The 22,795-nt window shown below is 43.0% G+C and overlaps 1 protein-coding gene across 5 annotated transcripts in view; it reads right to left on the reverse strand.

The window, feature by feature from the left end:
- COL14A1 (collagen type XIV alpha 1 chain) overlaps positions 1–22,337 on the reverse strand; it is a 183,665-nt gene extending 161,328 nt beyond the window's left edge. For 4 of the 5 annotated variants that reach the window (XM_006137507.4, XM_014580806.3, XM_014580807.3 and 1 more), the window contains exons 1-4: positions 22,227–22,337; positions 21,943–22,111; positions 17,990–18,106; positions 5,095–5,211 (exon numbers count right to left, since the gene is read on the reverse strand). In XM_006137507.4, the coding sequence (XP_006137569.2) occupies positions 5,095–5,211; positions 17,990–18,080 (208 nt within the window). In that variant the 5' untranslated portion in view covers positions 18,081–18,106; positions 21,943–22,111; positions 22,227–22,337. The remainder of the gene's footprint in view (positions 1–5,094; positions 5,212–17,989; positions 18,107–21,942; positions 22,112–22,226) is intronic. The other variant, XM_014580808.3, reaches the window with a different exon arrangement.
- Positions 22,338–22,795: the final 458 nt, after the last annotated feature.

Here is a 22,795-nt window from a genome sequence, read left to right on the forward strand (position 1 = left end):
AAAACTTTTGCGCAAAAGGGCCAGTGTAGACAGCTGAGATTTGTTTTGCGCAAAAGTGCGTCTAGATTGGCCACGGATGCTTTTCCGCAAATGTGCTTTTGTGGAAAAGCATCCGTGCCAATCTAGACGCTCTTTTCTGAAAATGCTTTTATCGGAAAACTTTTCAGTTAAAAGCATTTCCGGAAAATCATGCCAGTCTAGACATAGCCAGGAAGTAGAACAGGGGACAGAGCCAAAGGTATCAAGAATGAGAAGGGCATGAATGAGAATGGGAAAGAGCAGGCAGGGACTGGATGGAAAAAAATGCGGAAAGCAGGATCAAGCACAGCTGTGGCAGGGGATGCATTGAACAGCAATTGAACCCTGGCTGCTAATGGGTAAAGTAGGAATTTAGATCTGCCCTCCATCAGTCAGTACTCACCAGGCTCAGCTGTGCCCAGAGACTTGCCAGAAAACAGACCCAGATAAACCTGAATCTCCAACCCCCACATGGAGAGAAGGGAAAAAGCAATTTGTAGTGAGTGGCAGCTAGCGGTCTGGACTTCAAATGAGGCCAAAACAGAGCAACTGAAACTGGGAGGGGCAGTTTATAAGAGCAGGAAGCTGAAGAATTGCAGGTAAAAAAAACAATTTGGGAGATAATCTGGCCAAGCACACTTCAAGGGGCAGCAGCTCTAAAGGGGTTTTGCTGCAACAGGCCACTCAAGACATGGGAACTAGCTGTAGGAAGAGTCCCAGTAGTTTTCAAGTACCCTGGCTTACAGGAATAAGAACCAGAAAAGGCTGATCAGCCTTTAAGGAGTCTTGAATAGGGTTAGAGAACTGGATCAAAGCACAAAGAGATACAAACCAAAGAACATTCCTGAGACATGAGGAAAGAGGTAGGAGGAGTTCTATATGGGGCACCAGAGGTGTGTCTACATTGGTGCGATCTTGCGCCAAAGCGGCTGTTTTTGCGCAAAAACATGTTGCCTGTCTACACTGGCAGGGAGTTCTTGCATATGTACACTGATGTTCTAATGTATGAAATCAGTGCTTCTTGCGCAAGAACTCTGATGCTCCCGCTCAGGAATAAGCTCTCTTGCACAACTGGCCAGTGTAGACAGGCAACATGAATTTCTTGCGCAAGAAAGCCCGATGGCTAAAATGGCCATCGGAGCTTTCTTGTGCAAGAAAGCGTCTGCGCAAGAGCATCCGTGCCAGTGTAAAAGCACATCTCTTGTGCTAAGGTACATGCCAGTGTAGATGCTCTCTTGTGCAAATACTTTAACGCAAGAGTTCTTGAGTTAAAGAATATTTGCGCAAGATCATGCCAATGTAGACACAGCCCAGGTGTATTATAACTAAGCAGCTCATTGCGAAGAGGGAAGGAGGCAGGCAAGCAGAGAGCAGTCCACAATCTCAAAACTTAAAAAGCAATCTTTAGCATGAATGAACTGTGAAGACTCATCTGGCATTTCTGAGTCTCCCATGGTCAGTGGCAGAGTGCAATCCCTGAACAAATGGCTTGAGTGAAAATTTCTATTTTTTAAAAATACTTGAATAATAGTCCTCAAAGGACATATTAAATGCATTTATTTTAGTTAAGTTTTAGCAAAGCTTTCCTGGCTGACCTCAGAGATGGACCTGCCAACTGTGAGAAAGCACAAGAGCAAATTCCTCCAACCCCCTCACTAAAGGTCTTGTCTGGATTACTCAGATCTTGGAGAGCTAACCACTATGTATGGACTTCTGCACACTCTACACAATTCCACAGTATCCTTTTCAAGCAATTGATGTGGGCAGGAGAGAATAAGAGGTCTCTGCCTAGAAAAAGGGAATTCCCGAATGATTAATGAAGCACTTTAAAGCCAAAGGAGAGATTAGAAATCTAAAGAGTCAGATTTGTTTGCCAAAAGAAGCTCTGCAGACTCCACTGGCCTAGAGCTGATTTTGTCTAGATCCAGCACTAAGCAGCTACCCATTGAGAATACTACAAAATTGAAGCTTGTGCAAGTTTAAATTCCTAACAAATAACTGTAGATTCAATTGCACGTACATGGTTTCCCTTTCCCACTCTTTGTCCCTTTTGCAACCTGTATTTGTAACACAGATTTAACTGCCACTAACTATTTTCCCTGCAGCTAAGGCTGGAATCAAGAGGTAAGGCAGAAATACTACTCCTAACTATGTTGCTAACTCACTATGACAGCTGATAGACCCAGTCCTGCAAATTTGTACGTATTTTACTCTCAGGCTTTCTCTCACTGGAGTCATGTATTTATGCATGTAGGATCAGGCCCAAAATCTATAAAGTAGTAGTTTGATTCCCTTTGCTTGGTCATTAGTTTTTAAAAACAGTCTTACATCACAAATGGATGTCCCAAAATATCCATCCTGTCACCACAATTTGTCAGCTTTTATAGACTATTGAGCCAAAGAAAAGAAAGTGTTATGGTTTTAGATTTTTAGAGGACTGATATCAGGTGTTTTAGGAACTTCTGATTTTAAGACAAGTTTTTTCATAAAAATGAACAGATTTTAAACTGCTGACCGCAAGGGGTCAGCAATATAAAAGTTATTGAAGCAACACATTCCTTAACACAACCACTACTGTGTACTCTTTCAATAATGCATCTTTTAAAAAAGTCATCATGAGCAATGTTCATTAGGAGCCGTGACTGGGTGTTTGCCCCGCATGGTCATAAGAAGGATTAAACCCAGCCTGGGAGAGGGCTGGGGTTGTGGAGCAAGCAGCTGCAGCAGACAGCAGCCAATCAGGGCCCAGCTGAGGGCCGTATAAATAAGGGCTCTTGAGACTGAGAATGAAGACTCACTCACGTACGTTCCAGCTGTGGAGTAGGAGAGACCTGGCTTCCAGGGAAGCTAGAACTTTCTGAGACAGAGCAGTGCTGGGGAAAGGCAGGCACAGCTGGGGAGCTCTCTCCAGGCAAATTCCCAGGCTGCAAGGCATGGGGCAACACCTAAGTGTACCCAGGAGTGCAGGGAGGCATCCAAGGCAAGAGAAGATAGCAGGTCCACACCCCTTGCCAATAATGAGTGACCATGTGACTGTAGTTTGCCCCTGACATAAAGGGCTAGATGACAACTGGCAGGAGGGTCACTAAGACAAGGTGGGTATAGGGTGTTGGAGGTTCCCTCAGGGGTAGGACTCCAGAGTATGGGGGCACTGTGGCAGGGCAGTACCCAGAGGGGAGAGTGCTGCGGTCTAACAGGGACACAGGTCCCAATGTAAGGTGGCAAAACCATTAAGACCTAAACAGGTAACAATGAGAGAGACACTGGCCAGAAGGGGGTGCTCCAGGGCTGAATTGAGCTGCTTCTCTGAATGACCAGCAGGAGGCACTACAGCAGCAATACTCACCATGCTACAGGAACCTGTTTATCAGATACAGACACTTGCAGAATAGCAGAGCACATAGCACAGAACTGCTTGCGGCTTCTGCTCAAAACAGCCTGGTAGCAGCATTCCTCCAGAGTGTAGTTCTTTATAGTGAATGTAGCCCCACTCCTAAAGATTCTGCACTGGGGTTCACATCATTGTGGCATAGAAAAGGCAAACATGGCCAAAGACAGAGGAAGTGAGCAGCCTAACCTGCCCCAAGCAGGATCCAATAACTGCTAAGAAGGTACTTGGCGGCTGCATTTTGTGTATTTCACTACTACTGCCCCAATCCATATGCAAACTCCGAGAGCAGGGTGGCAAGCAGAAGGGTAAGAGGCACAGATGTGGAACCAACAGTGTATCCTGCTCATTACTGCCCACCAGTGCTCAAACACTCCCTTCTCTGTCCTTTTGCATATCACTACTGGACTGGGTCCTAATAAAATCTACCACTGCTTTAATTGAGTGTCACACTATCATGTTGTAAATTACTGTGAAGATTAATATTTATTAGAGTCCCTCTGCTCTCTGCTGACTACCAAAGCATATCCACATTCATGCTATCAAAACTGTGTACACTCTTTTTTCCTTCTGGCCATTCATCCATTGGAATTTAATATCTTTTAGCATAATAGCTGACTTAATTGCTTCATGACATACATTGTTGCAACTTTTGCTCCTCTGGGAGTTTTGGCACATTTTGATTGCTTTTATATGTTGCATGTAGGTTCATTTTAAGATTGAAAAGCTTGCCTGGCTCAGACCAATGCAACAGTAAAATATGGGGAAGAAAAGGAATCTATTGCTCTCTTGTCAAGAAATTGCTATAGCTGGTCAAATACATCATTGTCCAATCTGTAAGATTCATTATATATAATCTACTTGGAAGAATAAAATATAACAGCCAAGTGCAAATGCAGTTTGAAGACCTCATATTTATAAATTTAATATGAATACACTATAGACTACATGTGATAGTTATTCTAAAATAACTAAGCTATAGTTTAGTTCTCTTGGTGCTAGGAATAACAGTGTAGATATATTGTGAAAATTTGTTTCATGTTTGTTCAGCAGCATAGTTTATAAACATACCCGCTATAAGGCTTGGGTAACTATAGAATAAGTGCTATATGAAGGAGGAATAAAACATCATGCATTGTGGGGAAGATTGCAAACTAGTGTAAATTCTCTTAGGTTCATTGACAATGGAATTATAAAAAATTATGCCAGATGACAATATGCCCTTGTGCGCCTCTTATTTATTCACTTCCCTTGTTCCAACTGCCCAAAATTCCATGTACATTTGCATACTTCTTCCTCCTACTCTCTTGGGCACTTGCCATTTCCCTGTGTATGGCCAGAACAGAAAGGGGATGCTCAGAGGGACAGGACCAGAAGAGGAGCCTTCCACCGATAATGAAACACAGGAAGTATCTGTCAATTTACTTCATCACCAGAATGCTCCAGAAATTTGCATTCACACTGACCTCCCCCTGCACTGTGGCAAGTCAGATGGATCTCGCTCTTGCTGGACAGCCAGAGCTCCTGGTTTTCCTGAGCCAGCTCAGTCTCCCAGTTATGTGGAGTAAGATCATCAGCCACAAAGTAATAGGAGGCTACTTTCTTCTAGAGCACTAAGCACCATGCCAGCACCATCAGTGGATCCAAATTACCCAAACATGCTTACAGACAAATGTAAATATTTTTACCTTCACTTGGAGTGACAAGAAGCTTATATCCAGTAAATTTCCCTTTAGGGGCTTTCCATGAAATCTGTACACTGTCATGAGTGACTAGATTATATCTTAGTCTTGTGGGAGGAGCCACTGTAAGGGAAAAAAATAAAGAGATCTTACTTTAAAATATTTATCGCTTTAATCTTTGTATAAATGTTAAGGAAAATACACAGGCAAACACACGCACACAAGTTTGACAACACAAAGGATGCAAGTTATTCTAAATGTCACAAAGAAAAGCTTATTAGTTTGTAAAATAAGATTAATCCCCAAGTTGCCTTATTTCCCCTGATGACATAGCTTTTATATTTATAGGGGGTGCGGGGGAAACCCAAAACTACTGATCTTACAAAGGACAGAGACAAATGGTGTTAGATGTTAAGATTCTAGTTTAGCAAGCAAAGCTGGCAATCCAAAATGCTCTTTGTTAATGTGTAAGAACTAAAACTGATCTTCTTGCTTATTTGACAGTGTATACCTTTCCTAGCCCTTTATGACAAATATTATGGGTTTTTCATTTAAGTCATTCAGGGCCAAATTTTCAAAGGCTTGTGTGGGCACAAATGTTCTTCTTGCAAATATGTTTTAGGCCATGAGCGGGGACAGGAAATAGCACGATTTTCATTAGTAAATGGCGAGTTGCAAGAATGGAGCATAAAGCTGGCTGGGGTGTGGGCATGGTTTCAATAATTAATGCACATTCATCCCTAACAGAAACCAGAACTGCCTTGTACCCCTGCATGGCTGATGTAGATGTACAGAGGTGAGCCAAGGCTTAGGCAAAAGACAGTCCAGGCACTGTAAGTGGAGTCAGCCTCTACTCTTGGGCTATCCACAATAGTTCAGAATAGTATCAGTTGGAAAGAATGGAAACATGAGGGTACTGTGGGAGGAAGTGTCAGGTGGTGTTTCAGGGGCCCAGGAACAATCAGAAATTCCAGACTTGTGCGCTCTGAGATAAGCAGAGGTGGCTGAAGTAGAGGGAGGATGGGAAGGACAATCAGGGCTTCCCATTGGAGTCAGCAAGGCAGCTGCATGCCTGGAATACTTTCCACTGTGTGCGTCTGGGCATTCAGCAGCAGTTTAGCATACAGTAGTGATTCCCTATTAGCTTACCCTAAAATATCATTAGTAAGGTTGCCAGTTAATTGCTGCTAGCTCATGTGATTAACACAAAATTAATAATTTTAAAATTATTCATGATTAATCAGAGTTTTATTCGCACTGTTAAAAACAGAATATCAGTTGACACGCATTACATGTTTTGGGATGTTTTTCTACATTTCCAAATATATTGATTTCAATTAGAACACAGAATACAAAGTATACGGTGCTCACTTTATATTTTTATTAAAAATATTTGCACTGTAAAAATGATAAACAAAAGAGAAAGTATTTTTCAATTCACCTCATGCAAGAACTGTATGGTAGGCTCTTTATCATGATAGTGCAACCTACAAGTGTTTTTGTTACATAACTGCACTCAGAAAAACCCCAAACACTGTAAAAGTTTAGCACCTACAAGCCTACTCTGTCCTATTTCTTATTCAGGAAATCACTTAAAGAAACAAGTTTTTTTTCCATTTATGGGAGATAATGCTGCATGCTTCTTATTTACAACATTAACTAAAAGTGAGAACAGGTGTTCGCATGGAACTTTTGTAGCCTCCGTTGCAAGGTATTTACATACCAGATGCGCTAAATATTCTTATGCCCCTTCATGATTTGGCCACCATTCCTAAGGAAATACTTCAATGCTGATGACTTTCATTAAAAAAATAATGAGCTAATTAAATGTGTTATTAAATTCTTTCGGGGATAATTGTATGGTTCCTGCTCTGTTTTACCTGAATTCTGCCATATATTTCATGTTATGGCAGTCTCAGATGACCCAGCACATGTTTATTTTAAGAACACTTTCACAGCAGATTTGACAAAATACAAACTAGGTACCAATGAAAGATTTCTAAAGACAGCTACAGCACTCGACCCAAGGTTTAAGAATCTGACTTGCCTTCCAAAATCTTAGTGGGACTGAATTGTGCAACATTCTTTCAGAAATCTTAAAAGAGAATCACTACAATGTGGAAACTATAGGACCCAAACCACAAGAAAAGAAAATCAGCCTTCAGCTGTGGCATCTAACACAGATGATGAAAATGAATGGGTTTTGGTCCACACTGCTTTGGACTGTTATTGAGCAGAACCTGTCATCAGCATGGACACATGCCCTGTGGAATAGTGGTTGAAGCATGAAAAGACATGAATCCGTAGCACATCTGGCTGTTATGACTTTCAGGTGACCATTGTAAACAAGAAGCAAGGCAGCATTATCTCCTGCAAATATAACCAAAATTGATTGTCTGCATGATTGGCTGAACAAGAAGTAGGATGGAGTGGACTTGTAGATTCTAAAGTTTCACATTGTTTTATTTTGTAATACAGTTTTTGCACAGAATTCTACCTCTGTAAGTTCAGCTTATACATTAAAGAGAGTCTATAGAAAATACTATTACTTTTGTTTTTATAGGGCAAATATTTATAATAAAAAATAAATTTAAAAAATTGTAATAAAAATAAATATATTTGTACACTTAGCATTCTGTGTTGTCATTTCAATCAACATATTTGAAAAAGTAGAATACATCACAAATATTTAAATAAATGTTATTCTTTTATACTTTAACAGTGTGATTAATTGCATTTAATTTTTAATCACTTGGCCCTGATCATTAATGCTATTGACTTGTAACAAGTTGTGATGGCCCAGATCTGCATGTAGAGCCTGAATGACGTGTGATCTATGAAAACTGTCCTATCAGGAGGTTGGGCAGGGGAACAGCACACACTACAGAGTTAGGTCAATGGAACACAGTTTAGATTGACCCAACTGTGTATGTATCTACATTAAAATGTTGCTCCTGCCAAAGTAACTCACTTGTGAAGGTGGAGTTGTGAAGGTGGAGTTATTAAGTTGGCATAACGAGAGACGTAGTGCTTAGGTCAATGTAATTAGGTCGATGCAGCATCAATGAAGACATTGTGTTGCTTACATGGACGGTTTCTGGCTTTCAGAAGTCTTCCTACAGTGCCCCATGCTGATTGTTAAATCAGTACAGGCGCTCCTGGTAAGAATGCACACCACCAAAACAAAATAAACATAATGTGGACATGCAAAAGCGATTTAATTACTGCAATGGCTGTGCATCAAAGTAACTTAAGGTGACTTAATTTTCTAGTATAGACATACCCTCAGCGAAAAGAAGAGGCATTGCACTAGCTCAAGGGCAGAGGTACCTGTTCCCAAGCCCTACACTAAATGGTTTATTCCAACAATTGGTTCTGTCCTGACTATAACATTGGACATACAGCCCAAGGCTTCTGACATCGCAATTCCAAATGGATATGGCAGCAGAAGGTGGCTTCCTCCTGCCACCACACAACTGGTCCCCAGACTTGAAGGCCCAGGAAACAGCACAGCAAACACCATGACTTAGAGGTAGCAGATACCTTTTCTTTCTATTATCTTTTAAGAAACGTAATAATGTTTTAATCTTTTTTTAGTTGTCGGCTAAACATGTGGTTTCTGGTCCTAATTTATATGATGAGCTAATATTTCTCTTCTTGTCTGTTGTTTCTGTCTATGATTCACAGACAGATGCCTTGAGTGCCAGAGTCCACAGAGAGAAAGATCTGCCCAGACACTCCCTTCAGGCCTTATTTGTTCTCACGTTTCAGTCAATGGAATTGTGGCAATTTACACCAGCTGAGGATCTGGACAAGAATTTTCTGTGTTTCACTGTCAAATTGTCTAGTAGTTTTCCCCCCCTATTTGTTTCATTTTTAAGAGCTGAGAAAAGCCAGCTAATATTTGTATGCGGGTTTTCTTGTTGTTGTTGCTACAATTGTTTCTAAATGGTATCAACACTTTGGAATGTTAGAAGTCATCAATATGTAAATTAAAGTTTAATGGAAAAGCTTTATTTCCTGCTACTGTATCCATCTCATTAGTGAGGGCCTATTCTAGCAGAGTGGACCAGCCTCAAGTATTTTCCCGCCTAAAGAGCCAGAGGCAGCAAGGGAATGTGGAGAGCCAAGACCAGCTGCTCTCAGGACAGTGGAATTCAAGGGAGAAAAAAAGCAGAGGGAGAGTGGGAAGTAAGGGGCACAAAAACAATGCGTGTCAAAACAGCATACCACACTTTTCAAAATCTCTGCAATGAGCATGCATACAAACTTATGTGCTCACGCATACAATGGACATGATCTGGACCACCCTAATCTCCAGACTGTCTGTCCACCCTAATGGGACTTTAAAAAATAGACATTATCCAATGCAGAAGCATAAGCACCTATAAGTACCACTACACACACAACTAGTTCTTTGAAAATGTGGCCCTTGCTGTTTTGTTACTAAAAGATCAAATGTGAAATATTGTGCTAGGCAAGCTACTGCAAGAACATTCAGCATACTTGTAAGAAAATAACTGATGCTGTGGCAAAAGCTTTAAAAGACAGAAAGGCTGTAGGATTTCCGTCTCTAATTAGGATTACCGTCTCTAATTCATTCTCAAGACTCATTATGATCTATGCATAGCTCAAGGACAGAATCCATCAATGCTGAATGAACCTAGAGTGGTGAATCATGATTACTAGTTCATAAAAATATGTAATTCCAATTATTTGCTTTTATAAAGTAATAGTAAATAATCTTTGGGGAAACTGCTGTAAGATTCACAGGGATTCAGCTAAGCACAGAACTCTAATAACCAAGAATACAAATGCCAATTAAGTGTGTCCTATACCAAGGGAAAAATGAGATATATGAAGCCTCTTTTTTTCCCCATGTGTGACCTATAGATTAAAAGAGCACTTTCTAACAAAGCAGTGTAGCTCTGACCTACTTGCAATTAGCCATCACCAAATCAGGAAAACTTTCAAACTCCCTACAAAACCAGACACATGTCTGACAATAACAAGCAAAGAGGATATAATCACCAAATGTGTTTGTGCTTACTTTAGAACTACAATATGATAGACTACAAGACTTGTGCCAGAATAATCTTTACATAACTAGCAGATCTTTGCTATCCACTTATTCATTTTTGTCTATATAGGGAGGAGGAAAACATTTCCAGACAATAATTAATCATAGAGAGAAAAGAAGAGTTGTTCACCAAACATATTTAACTATATCTTAGTTATGCAAAGATTAGTGTTCTGGCACGGAAAAGTACATATAACTAAGGAAGTTAAATCTAACACTTGGACAAACACAACAAAATATTTATGGGAATTACTATGTGGTCACCAACCTGAAGAGGAAATCTTTATTTCTGAGGACCATTATTGTCTGTGGAACAAAATTTCACTTCTTGCAGAAAGAAAAAAAAAAGAATTCACACCGAGTCTGTTAACTGATAAAAATCAGTAGCGAGAGCTTGTTAAGGGGTTTTATGAGAATGAGCAAACAAATGGCCATCAGCAACATTAGAGCAATCACCCAAAAAGAGATTAAAGGCAAGTTCAAGGCTTTGGTTTATGCGGGTACATGGAAGTCAGCTATTTTTGTTAGTGCTCCAAATACATTATTCTTGAGAACAAACAGAAAAACAATGACATACTCAATATTCCAGAAGGAGGACAAAAATTCTCAAGTATATAGCTGTCAAACTATGAAAAGTCGGAGATACTATTTACACCATCTAGATTCTAATTTTATACTGTTGTAAAGATAAATCTTGGTTAAACTAAACAAAGTAATAGTCCACCAAACTTATCTGGCATATATACATTAGCAAAGCATGGAAATTCTCACAATATTAGTTATGATTGCCATCTTGTACATGTAAAAACAAAATTTTAAATTAACTCAATTATTGTATAGATAAATAGGAACTCTATGGAGAGATATATTTCCTTAGTGGTGATGGTTGGCCAATGTTGTTTTGCTGAGAGTAAATCTTTTATTATAGACTGGATAAGGACCTAAAATATTGTAAAGTAACTTTATCTGTTGAGCAAGAAAGAAAATCATAACTAAATTAAGAGTGTAATTAAATATTGAGTAAAAACAGAGGGATGATAAAAGATTTGGATGGAAGCTATTAAATGCTTCACATTAAATTGGAAGCTCAACAAATAAAAAGGATAAAAACATTTAAAAAATCAGTGACCGACAAAGAGTAATTGGATAATTCATCATTAAGGCAGAAGAATGACTCAGCAGGGTCTGTTTCTCTAAAGATAGCACTCATAACAAGAAAGTAATATAAATTAATGTGTGGAAAAGGGGTCATAGGACTGGGATAAAACCTCAAATGTGAAACCAGGACTTTCCAAACATTTTCTCCCTTTTCCCTAAGGAATCAATTTACAGTTCTTCCCCAAAGTGTTTATGTGAGTTGGGGCTAGCCCCCATTTTTCCTGCACCTTGTTACAATGTGCTGTTTCTTCAATTGATCACTCAAGCATACTATATGATTTATAGTTAGCCAGCTGATACCAGGAGGAGCAAGTGAACAGTTTATTGCAAGGAAAAGGAAATACTTTGTCAACAAAAGTCAAAAGGGGGGATTCAGATTACATGGTACTACTTTAAACATAGCAAAAGAATATTCTCTACTCTTATTTCATGGATTATGGATCCATATAGTCCATTATTCAATAATGTGATGGTGCAGAATACATGGAAGTTGCATTTTCTGAGACCTGCACTTGATTTTAGTGTGAAATTTGTGTCCACTACTAACATGTACAGTACTGATTATGAATAAGACAGAGAATATCTTATTGCCTTTATATAAGGTATGCCCACATCTTGAATACTGCATACAGATGTGGTCGCCTCATCTCAAAGAAGATATTTTGGCATAGGAAAAGGTTCAGAAAAGGGCAACAAAAATTATTAGGGTTTTGGAACGGGTCCCATATGAAGAGAGATTAAAAAGACTTGGGCTGTGTTTACATTGGCAAGATTTGGCGCAAAAGAAGCCGCTTTTGCACAAAATCTTGCCGCCTGTCTACACTGGCCGCAAGTATTTGCGTAAGGACACTGATGTTCTACTGTATGAAATCAGTGCTTCTTGCGCAAATACTCTGACACTCCTGCTCAGGGATAAGTCCTCTTGCGCAAGTGTTCTTGCGCAAGAGGCCAGTGCAGACAGGTAACACCAATTTCTTGCGCAAGAAAGCCCGATGGCTAAAATGGCCATCGGAGCTTTCTTGCGCAAGAGAGCGTCTACACTGACACGGATGCTTTTGCGCAAAACAAATCTTTTGCGCAAAGGCACATACCAGTATAGACGCTCTCTTACTCAAATACTCTAAAGCAAAAACTCTTGCGGTTAGAGTATTTGTGCTAAATCTTGCCAGTCTAGATGTAGCTTTGGATTTTTCAGCTTAGAAAAGAGGAGACGGAGGCTACATCTACAATGCAGGCTTCTCGCGCAAGAACTTTTTGCAGAAGAGATCTTCCGCAAAAAGTTCTTGCGCAAGAGCACATCCACACTGCCATGTGCTTTTGCGCAAGAGCGTCCACACTGCCATGGACACTCTTGCACAAGAAAGCTCTAATGGTCATTCATAGAAAGGCCATCAGAGCACCTGTACTTTTTCCGATAGGGGTTTCTTGAGCAAGAAACCCCTGTTGTCCGTCCATATACGTCTTTTTCTGCAAGAGCTCTTGCGCAAAAAGGCTTATTCCTCCTAGAAAGAGGAATAACTCTTGTGCAAAAAGCCCTGTCTACTATACTTTTTGTTGCGCAAAAACGCACTTATAGTGTGGACACCTCTCGAGTAAAAACTCTGTAGTGTAGTCATAGCGTAAGGGGAGATATGATGGAGGTCTATAAAATTATGACTGGTGTGGAAAAAGTGAATAAGGAAAAGTTATTTACTTATTCCCACAATATAAGAACTAAGGGGTCATCAAATAAAAATAATAGGCAGCAGGTTTAAAACAAACACAAAGACATTTTTCTTCACTCAGCACACAGTCAACTTGTGGAACTCCTTGCCAGAGGATGCTGTGAAGACTAGGGGTGCATCTACACTGCACCATTTTTCCAGAATAACGGCTGTTATTCCGGAAAACAATAATAGCATCCACACTATAGTTGTGTCATTTCAAAAGAAAATTGAAATAACACAGCTTTTTCCAATGCTGCTAAACCTCATTCCATGAGAAATAAGGCCTCTTCTGAACTTTTTCAGAAGAGGGTGTGTATGGATGCTCCACTGCTTTTATGTTGAAATAGCTCCTCACCAGGACCATTCTAAAGTTATTCCTCCCCAGTGCCTCCTGGGGCTCTAAATTGAGGTATCATGTTCACATTAGGGGAGCCTGCCTCAAACTAAATTTGAGGCTTCCCTGTAGTGTGGATGCTCTATTTCGAAATAAGTTTTTCTAGAAGATATCTTCCAGAATAGCTTATTCTGAAAGAAGCTTGCAGTGTAGACATATCAGACTTTAACAGGGCTAAAAAAAGAGCTAGATAGATTCATGGAGGTTAGGTCCATCAATAGCTAAGATGGGTAGGAATTATAGCCCTCACCTGTTTGTCTGGAAATGGATGCCAGGAGAGGGATCATGTGATGATTACCTGTTGTGTTCCCTCCCTCTGGGTCATTTGGTATTGGCCACTGTCAGCAAACAGGATACTGGGCTAGATGGACCTTTGGTCTGACCCAGTATGGCCGTTCTTATGTTCTTATGATTATGGCTTTTTAAAGTACAGTAAACTTCCGATAATCCAGCACCTTTAGGACCCATGGGGTGCCGGATTATCAAATATGCCAGACTATTGGAAGGGGGGGCTATGAGGGGTCTGGGGTGGGGTGAGGTGGGGTGGGGTGGGCGGGATGCCCTGGACTTCCTGGAGTCAGCCGCTGGTCAGTTTCAGCAGCGGCTGAATCAGGGACGCCTGGGGCAGAGCAGCTGGGGTGCTGCTGGGTTGGTCCTGCAGCCCCGAGGGGAAGCACCACGGGACCAACCCGGGAGCACCCGAGCGGCTCCGCCCCCGGCTACCGCAATTCAGCTGCTGGTCAGTTTCAGCAGCGGCTGAATCGGGGAAGCCGGGCACAGAGCAGCTCCAATTGTCCAGCAACCGGAGCACTTCTGGGTTCCTGATGGTGCCGGACCATCAGGAGTGCCGGAGCGTTGGATGCCAGACCAATGGAGTTTTACTGTATTTGCTTTTCAAAGCAATTTTGGGGATTTACACATACTTGGTACTAAGATTACTTTGAGGTACATCTGCATCAACAAAGCTGTTTGGAAAATCTGAGCCATATGTAGTGACAATCAGGGCCAGACACCCTATGGGGAGAAGGGATATGGACCCTCAAGAATAAGCAACTGAATCAACTGATTGTATACAATATTACTTTACAAAAAGTATAATCGAATAAGGTATCTGATAAAAACTGGCGACACAGAGCTCCTGAAAATCATTGTATGATGGACATATGGGCTGTGTACAAAGAGTTACATATGTGTGCTGGAGATATATCTTTAAAATGTGTTTGGGAGACATAAACCCAGCCTGTCCTGGACAAAGAAATGTGTATTGAGTTGTCTGATTGACTTGACTGCGAGCAGAGGAGAATAAAAGTACATTTACACATAAGGTAAACAAAGCTCTTCAATTAATAAGCAGGGAGTGATTCCTTCCTGGCTCTAGGGGAAGTGACAATGAACTGTGAGTAACATAAGGGAACAAAATGACATTTTAGTTATCCACTGCTTAGGAGAGATCATAGAATCATAGAATACTAGGACTGGAAGGGACCCTCATGGCAGGACCAAGTACTGTCTCTAGACCATCCCTGATAGACATTTATCTAACCTACTCTTAAATATCTCCATAGATGGAGATTCCACAACCTCCCTGGGCAATTTATTCCAGTGTTTAACCACCATGACAGTTAGAAACTTTTTCCTAACGTCCAGCCTAAACCTCCCTTGCTGCAGTTTAAGCTCGTTGCTTCTTGTTCTATCCTCAGAGGCCAAGATGAACAAGTTTTCTCTCTCCTCCTTATAACACCCTTTTATATACCTGAAAACGGCTATCATGTCCCCCCTCAATCTTCTCTTTTCTAAACTAAACAAACCCAATTCTTTTAGTCTTCCTTCATAGGTCATGTTCTCTAGACCTTAAATCATTCTTGTTGTTCTTCTCTGGACCCTCTCCAATTTCTCCACATCTTTCTTGAAATGTGGTGCCCAGAACTGGACACAATACTCCAACTGAGGTCTAACCAGTGCAGAGTAGAGTGGAAGAATGACTTCTCATGTCTTGCTAACAAGACACTTGTTACTGCATCCCAGAATCATGTTTGCTTTTTTTAAACAGCATCACACCGTTGACTCATATTTAGCTTGTGGTCCACTATAACCCATAGATTCCTTTCTGCCATATGCTCTGGAACATCATTAGCACACTAGCCCCACTTCCCAGATGTGGGGAATGCTAGCTGTTTTACTCATTGTGGAGGAAGGGTGTTCCTTGTGCTTTCCCCTCACCTCTGTGCACCTACTCTGAACAGAAATTTAGCCTCCAAATATTAAAGCCTCCAAATGCTAAAGACGGGAAAATTTTCCATAGATGGGAAAATGCATCTTGTGTTGTGATCCTGAGAAAGTTGGATCTCCTGGACAGGAGGGCTAGAGATACGGTTAACTTGAGCAAACTGCCTAGGCACAGATAGTAACTAGCTAAAATTAAGTCACTAGATGCTATGTTTTATACTCAAATCTTTCTTTTTCTCTTGCTCAGTATTGCTTACATTTCTGTTCTTTGTTAATAAACTTATTCTTAATTTTACTATAAACCATCATAGGCTACGTCTAGACTGGCCCCTTCTTCAGAAGAGGCATGCTAATTTCTAACTTTGGAATAGGGAAATCCGCGGGGGATTTAAATATCCCCCACGGGATTTAAATAAACACGGCCGCCGCTTTTTTTCCGGCTTGGGGAAAAGCCGGAAAAGAGCGTCCAGACTGGCGCGATCCTCCGGAATAAAGCCCTTTTCCGGAGGATCTCTTATAAGTAGGAATAAGAGATCCTCCGGAAAAGGGCTTTATTCCGGAGGATCGCGCCAGTCTGGACACTCTTTTCCGGCTTTTCCCAAGCTGGAAAAAAAGCGGCGGCCATGTTTATTTAAATCCCGCGGGGGATATTTAAATCCCCCGCGGATTTCCCTATTCCAAAGTTAGAAATTAGCATGCCTCTTCCGAAGAAGGGGCCAGTCTAGACGTAGCCTTAGTGTTGTTCTATTGAAGTGTGAGTCTTCAACTAACCTAACTTGCTGGTATGTGCATTGTCACTTGGAAGGCAATGTATTTAATAATTTCTGAGACTGCTCTGAGATTAGAACTGACACTGCAGAAAGAGGGCTCTAGGGGAAAACTGGGGTTCACTAGTCATTGCCTGCAGGGTAGGTTTAGACTGGCAAAGTCTGGAGAAGTTTGCTGGCAATGCAGAGCCTGGAGTGACAGGAAGCTGACATGCAGTTTAGCAGTAGCCAAGTTCTCAACCTGCAGAGGCAGAAGGCTAGTTAGAACAGTAGCTGATAGTTCTGGGAGTCCTGAGCTGAACTGAATGTCACATATATCTCAAGTGTAAGATATGCAGACACATATATAATCACATGCTTCACTTTGATTCATTAATTCACAAGCATTTGGAAGCTAAATTTCTGTTCAGAGTAGGTGCACAGAGGTGAGGGAAAAGCATAAGGAACACCCTTCTTCCACAATAAGTAAAACAGCTAGCATTCCCCACATCCTGGAAAGTGGGCCTAGTGTACTAATTATGTTCCATAGCACCAAGGGAGTGTGATCCCCCATGCAGGGGCACCAGAACAGGGGAGACTGTGGGGGGGCATGGATCTCCCATTTTTAAAATGGCTGAAAGGGCAAGCAACTGAGGGGAAGGGTTGGAGAGAAGTGAAGGGAGGACTTGGGGGGAAAGAGGCTTGGGGAGAAGGGGCAGCCAGAGGATGGGACTACAGTTAGGGTGCCTGTGGTCCCACACCTTTTTGGACGCTTCCACCGCTCCTGTCCCCAAGCATCAGTCAGCATCAAAGATCATTTGCAGGATGAAAAGCAATGTCAGCAGCAATATATTCGCCTGTTAAGCATGCTCTTTCAGTGACCCCAGAGTAATTTCTATCCTCTGGAGATAGAAAACCTAGATGCCTTCTGCCTATCCCCAGACCACGTTCATGTATAAACATGCAACCCAATACTCCTTGCAGTGGAAAAGAGAAAGCCAAATTCTTCTGTTATGCCTGTGCAATTGCAGCTGAAGTGAAAGGGATTGCATGAGCATAGCATATAAGACATAGAAACACAGTGCAAACACAAAAGGGTGCATGAATGATTATGACACATGGCCAACCAAGAGCAGCAGGGCCTCATATAATTTAGTAATGGTTTTAGCTACAGTTCCGACAAAGCAGCAATATGTATTCCATGCAAGTTCAGTATCCTACAGCAGAACGATCATTCTTCCCACAGTCATTTACTTAAAAGTAGGAACAGCAATATTTTATAATGACATTTAAGTCAACAGAACTGAGTTTTTTCCTATAACCCATTCTCAGACATTTTAATTCTAAAGATGAATAACAGCAAGCTTCCTCCTAAGATGCTACAGTTCAAATAATGTGTGAAAACATGTCAGGAAAAACGAGACCCTGATGATGCTCCCTTTGAAGTTAATGGCAAATCTCCCCTTGATGTCAATAGTTTTGGACTATTCCCATAGCAAAGGAAAACTATTGTATACCTAAGAGGGGAAACCCTCTTCTGCACATCAGAGTGATTTAATGAAAAAGCACTGCTGTCTTATATATCAGTTACCTTGACCCTGAGCAGGACTGATGAAATGAACTGTGATCACTAAAAATGCCCAGAAGAACTGGCTCCGTATCTTGTATTGACAAACCTTCATCCTGAACACATGTAGAATCAGCAAGTCTGAAAACATATAAACAGAAATATTTATCGAACCTGTAAACTTAGGCCATTCGCTTACATGAAAAATCAAGGTTCAAGTCATAGTTCCATCATGTCAATGGGAGTTTTGCCATTGACTTCAAATGGGACCAGGATTTCACTCACAAACACTGGTTCGTAACTTGAGCACTTTTCTTTGGGAAAGGCTGAGGAATTATTTGAGCATTTATTTCACTTTCTAAAGTTGCATTCTGACAAAGCAACCACCAATCTCCAAACCTTGTCAGAATATACATCAGGAATAGACCTCTTTTGACCAGCCACTTGTTATACTGAAGAGTTGTCATGGTTAGAAGCACTTGCTCTCAAATGCACTTAAGACACAAATATGAATTCATCATCTGAACTTAGCCTATAAACAATTTACACTACTATAGTTGCTAAAATTGTAGACTCGCTCATAAATGAAAAAACAGCAATCAAATACTTGATTATCTTTAATTGTCCATCAAACACTTATAAAGGCACAGATCTAAATACAACTGTGGTATATATGTTCTGCTTTGCAACTTTGCCCTCTCTCCCTTCTATCTCACTTCTCCCCCACCAATAAAAACAATTTTAAAAATTTCCTAGTGACCTGTACTGATTGGGTCACCCCGTGTTTAGGCTCTCTTAACTACTACCCTTTCACATGAAAGCTCCTAACCCTCACCATTTCTTTTTATGACCCAACACACTCCCCTTTGCCAACACCTAAGAACAAAGCCCTCTTGGGTCACGTGAATGGTCATCTAGCCCAAAAGCCTGTTTTCCAAGGATTGCCAATGACAGGTGCTTTAAAGGAGAATGAATAGAACAAGGCAACTGCAGAGTGTTCCATCCCCTGTCATCCATTTTCAACTTCCGGTAATTGGAGACTCAGGGACACCCAGAGCATGGGGTTGTATCCCTGACCATCTTGGCTAATAGCCACTGGTGAACCCATCCTGTATGAAATTACCTAACATAGCATTCCAAAAAGAATTAACTGGCAAAAACTAATTTATCTTAGAACCAGACCAAAGCCTCTTGTCTAGCCAAGTTTTACACTAGCTTTGATTTCTCCGTTTCATATATGCCTTCTTCCAATATTTTTTCTAAAAAGACTGTGGGTAGTAAACACTATGCCTGGTAGTGTTTACAAGATCATACCCTTAAGGCAGCTCCACACACAACTTTTGAAATAGTGATACAGTTAAAACAGCATAACCCCCTACTGAGTGCAGCTATATTGCTATGAAGGTACTTAAATGGGTATAATTTTCATTATGTACCAAAACAACCCCCTATATGCCAGCAGAGTAGTGTCAACACTATGTAGGTGTTTAAACACAATTCTAGTCCTGGTTTGAGAGCACAAAGCCCTAAGCTCCTCAAGATTTGGAATTAGTCACTGGGCATGTTGTCAGAGCCATGAGCTTTCCTGGGCAACACCCACTTCATTATACGAAATGAATCTCCAATTCATCTGATGAAGTAGGTTTTGCCCATGAAAGCTCATGATTCTATATATTTTGGTTGGTCTCTGAGGGCTTGTCTACACTACAGAGATCAACGCAACTAGTGAAGACCCACAAATTCGAACTGAGAGCGTGCTCCTGCTGGCGCCAGCAGGCAGTCCTGCTCCTCACAAGGGAAGGGAAGTCAACAGGAGAGTGCCCTCTGCTGTGTGGCTGGTGCCAGAATGCAATTTAGGATTCTTTGACTCCAGCTATGTAGTTAATATAGCTTGATTTGCGTATCTTAAGTCGACTCTCCCCTTTAGTGCAGACCAGGCATAAAGTGCCACAAGCAGCAGCGGATATAGGGCAGGGCGAGCGGGGCGGCTGTCCCAGGCCCCGCGCTTCAATAAGCCCCGCGCCAGCACCAGGTGCGGACTGGCCCAGCAGGATACTGGGAATTTCCTGGTGGGCCATCTGCTGAAGGGCCAGCTGGCGGCTGCTGGAGGAGGCGAGGCGGGGGATTGTGGCAGGGTGCTGCAGCCCCGCACTTTTGAAATTCCCCAGCGCCGGCCAGTATGGGCCACGTGGGGCTGAGGGAGCGCATGCGCGTCGTGCTGAAACGCCGCGCAACAGCTGAGAGGAGAGACGCCCGGGCGTGGCGTGGCGTGGTGTGACATCACGGCCCGGGACTTCAAAACCACGCGGCCCAGCATTGCACCGCTCAGTTCGGCACGTGGCCTGGAGCCTGGGCTGGGGTCACGGCCGTCCTGCACACTGCAAGGCATAAGGTGGATGGCAGAGGAAGGGGCTTGTGCTGAGGGGAGGGGGGCAGGTCAGGAGAAGAAAGGGGAGGAGAGACAAATGCCAGGGGGCCAAGTGGAGACAATGAGGAAAAGGGCAGGAGGGGAGGTGTCAGTGGGAGGGGGGACAGGGTGATGCTGGAAGAGGAGAGGGTAAGGGCATTGAGGGCTAAAGGGGGAGGGGGAAGTGCTGGGAGAAGGCTTGAAAGGAGGAGTGGGCATGAGGAAGGCGGGGATGGAGCAAGGCATGTGTGAAAGCATGGGGGCAGAGGGTGGTGAGGGGGTGGGCATCAGGGAAAAACAGGGCAAAGGGCGCAGGGGCAGTGAGGGAAGGGGGAGGCACCAGGAGGGTGCAGGGGGGAAGGGAAGGTGCAGGTGCCAGGAGATTCTGGGGGTGAAGCAGAAGGGAAGACACCTGCAGGGGAGGGACCAGCACCAGAGGAGAGAGAGGGCAGGTGTGTAGAGGGAGGTGTTAGGAGAGGGGATGAGGAGGGGGTAGCTCACATGATCAGTGTTGGGCTACTGGAGGAGTGGACATGGGGGGGACCCCTTTTTTCTGTTTTTTCTCCAAAGGGGGGGGAGGGGCTCCGCGATATTGTGCTGCCCTTGGCCCCGCAAAACTCTCAGCCCCTGGCCACAAGACTACGGGGTGTGTATAAAGTTACCGGCTAACCCTGCTAGCCTCTGAGCACATAACTAGATGACAAAGGAGAAATACCAGCCGGCAGCTAAACACCTGAGGTGAAAGCAAAGGGACTGAAAGGTGGGTCAGTTTGGATCAGGCTCAGTCTGACATGAACGCGGAAGCTGAGGGGTGATTTCTGTAGCCCGCATAGACCACCAGGGGGTTACGGGTAGGAAACACAGTAGCCTGGCACCCAGGCACGCATGGGGGCTGCAGGCTGGCTCGGTCCACGTGTCACCCCGCTGGGGGCGGGCGGTCCCTGCAGAGCCTAGGCGCTCGCACAGCACTCGCCAGCCGCGGCCCCGGGGCGCGAACGACTCTGGCCGGCGGCTCCTTTCCCCGCGCGATGGAACTGGGCAGCGCGCAGGGCTCGCGTTTGGCCCCCCGGTGCGCAGCGCGGCAAAGGAGCGCTAGGGGGTGCTGGAAAAGCCTCTGCCCTCCTGGGACCGGCGAGCAAAGAGAAAGAGGAGGCAGCCCTCGAGTAGCAGGCGAAAGCAGCGAGGGGCTGCGACTGCACCCCCGGAGCACCCAAGCCGGGCGCGGGAGACAAGAGGCACTGAAGTGCGTGCACCCGGCGAGGCAGTGAAGCGCAGGGAGAGACGCAGATAGAGGATGCCACGTTTCGCAGAAGATTCGATGGGCTTTTCCATTTCAGACCCCCTTCCCCGCTGGCAAACCATCAATCACAGTCACCTCCCAGCACTGACTCTTTCCTGCGCCTCTTTTGCTTATGTGGCCAGCCAAACGTTGCATCCTGGAGGTGGCAGATAAGTATCGTGATCCTTAACAACCGGGGTTGTTACTCACGTTCTTGTACCAGAATCACCCGCTTTTTAAACTACTCCCCCACCCCATGTAAAAAGAGCGTGACAATAAAATCAAACAGACCTTTGTAGTCATGAGTGGTTTAGTTGCTTGGCGAGGAGGTGTAGCTGCCTGGGAGTAATCACTCTTTGCTAATACACGCTCCTTCTTTCACTCTTTAATGTGGGTGTTACTCTTGCTCTAAAAAGTTCCCTTCCACCCTCCAGCCGCTCGTTCCTTCACAGCACTGGATCTGATAAGAAGAAGAAAGGGGGAGAGAAACAAGGCAGCCAATTATAAAGCAGAAGGTGGAAGGAAGAAGAAAAAGAGGGAGGGGAGGTTAGAGGAGTCATTGACATCCAACCCACCCCTCCCCAGCCAGCTCCAGCTCGGGATGTCAGGGAATGAATCCATAGGCTAGTGCACTGCACTTCCAGGTGTGTTCTGAAAATGTGAACTGAAGGCAATTTACCCCTTTGATTTAAAGGAAACATTAGATGCTGGTGGGGGGATGGGATTAAAAGCACGTTTTGGAGGTGGAGCTCAGCCAACCTTTACCCCCATGCTGAAGTTTTTTTCATTGTGTCAGCTATATGATGTCTCTTCCTTTGTGTTTTGTTAAGTTTCAAATGATATCTTCTGCCTCCAAAGTTACTTATTCATGTAGAATTAAATCTTTTAAAAGATGCCTAATCAAGGCTCTTGGTGCCCTAACAAATTATTCATAATACAATAAGTTTCTTCTACTATTTGGAATCCTAATATTCTTGGCACAAATTGTAATAATTTATATCCAAACAAGCGATGTGGTCTGTCTAGGGTCCCAATCCTACAGATTTATACACAAATTACTTTACAGACAGGAATATTTCCACTGAAACCACTGAGCTATTATTGCTTCCCAGGGAAGTTCTTTAATTCACTCCCATTCAACATC

The sequence above is a fragment of the Pelodiscus sinensis genome, chromosome 2, assembly GCF_049634645.1.
Source record: "Pelodiscus sinensis isolate JC-2024 chromosome 2, ASM4963464v1, whole genome shotgun sequence".
NCBI lineage: Eukaryota > Metazoa > Chordata > Testudines > Trionychidae > Pelodiscus > Pelodiscus sinensis.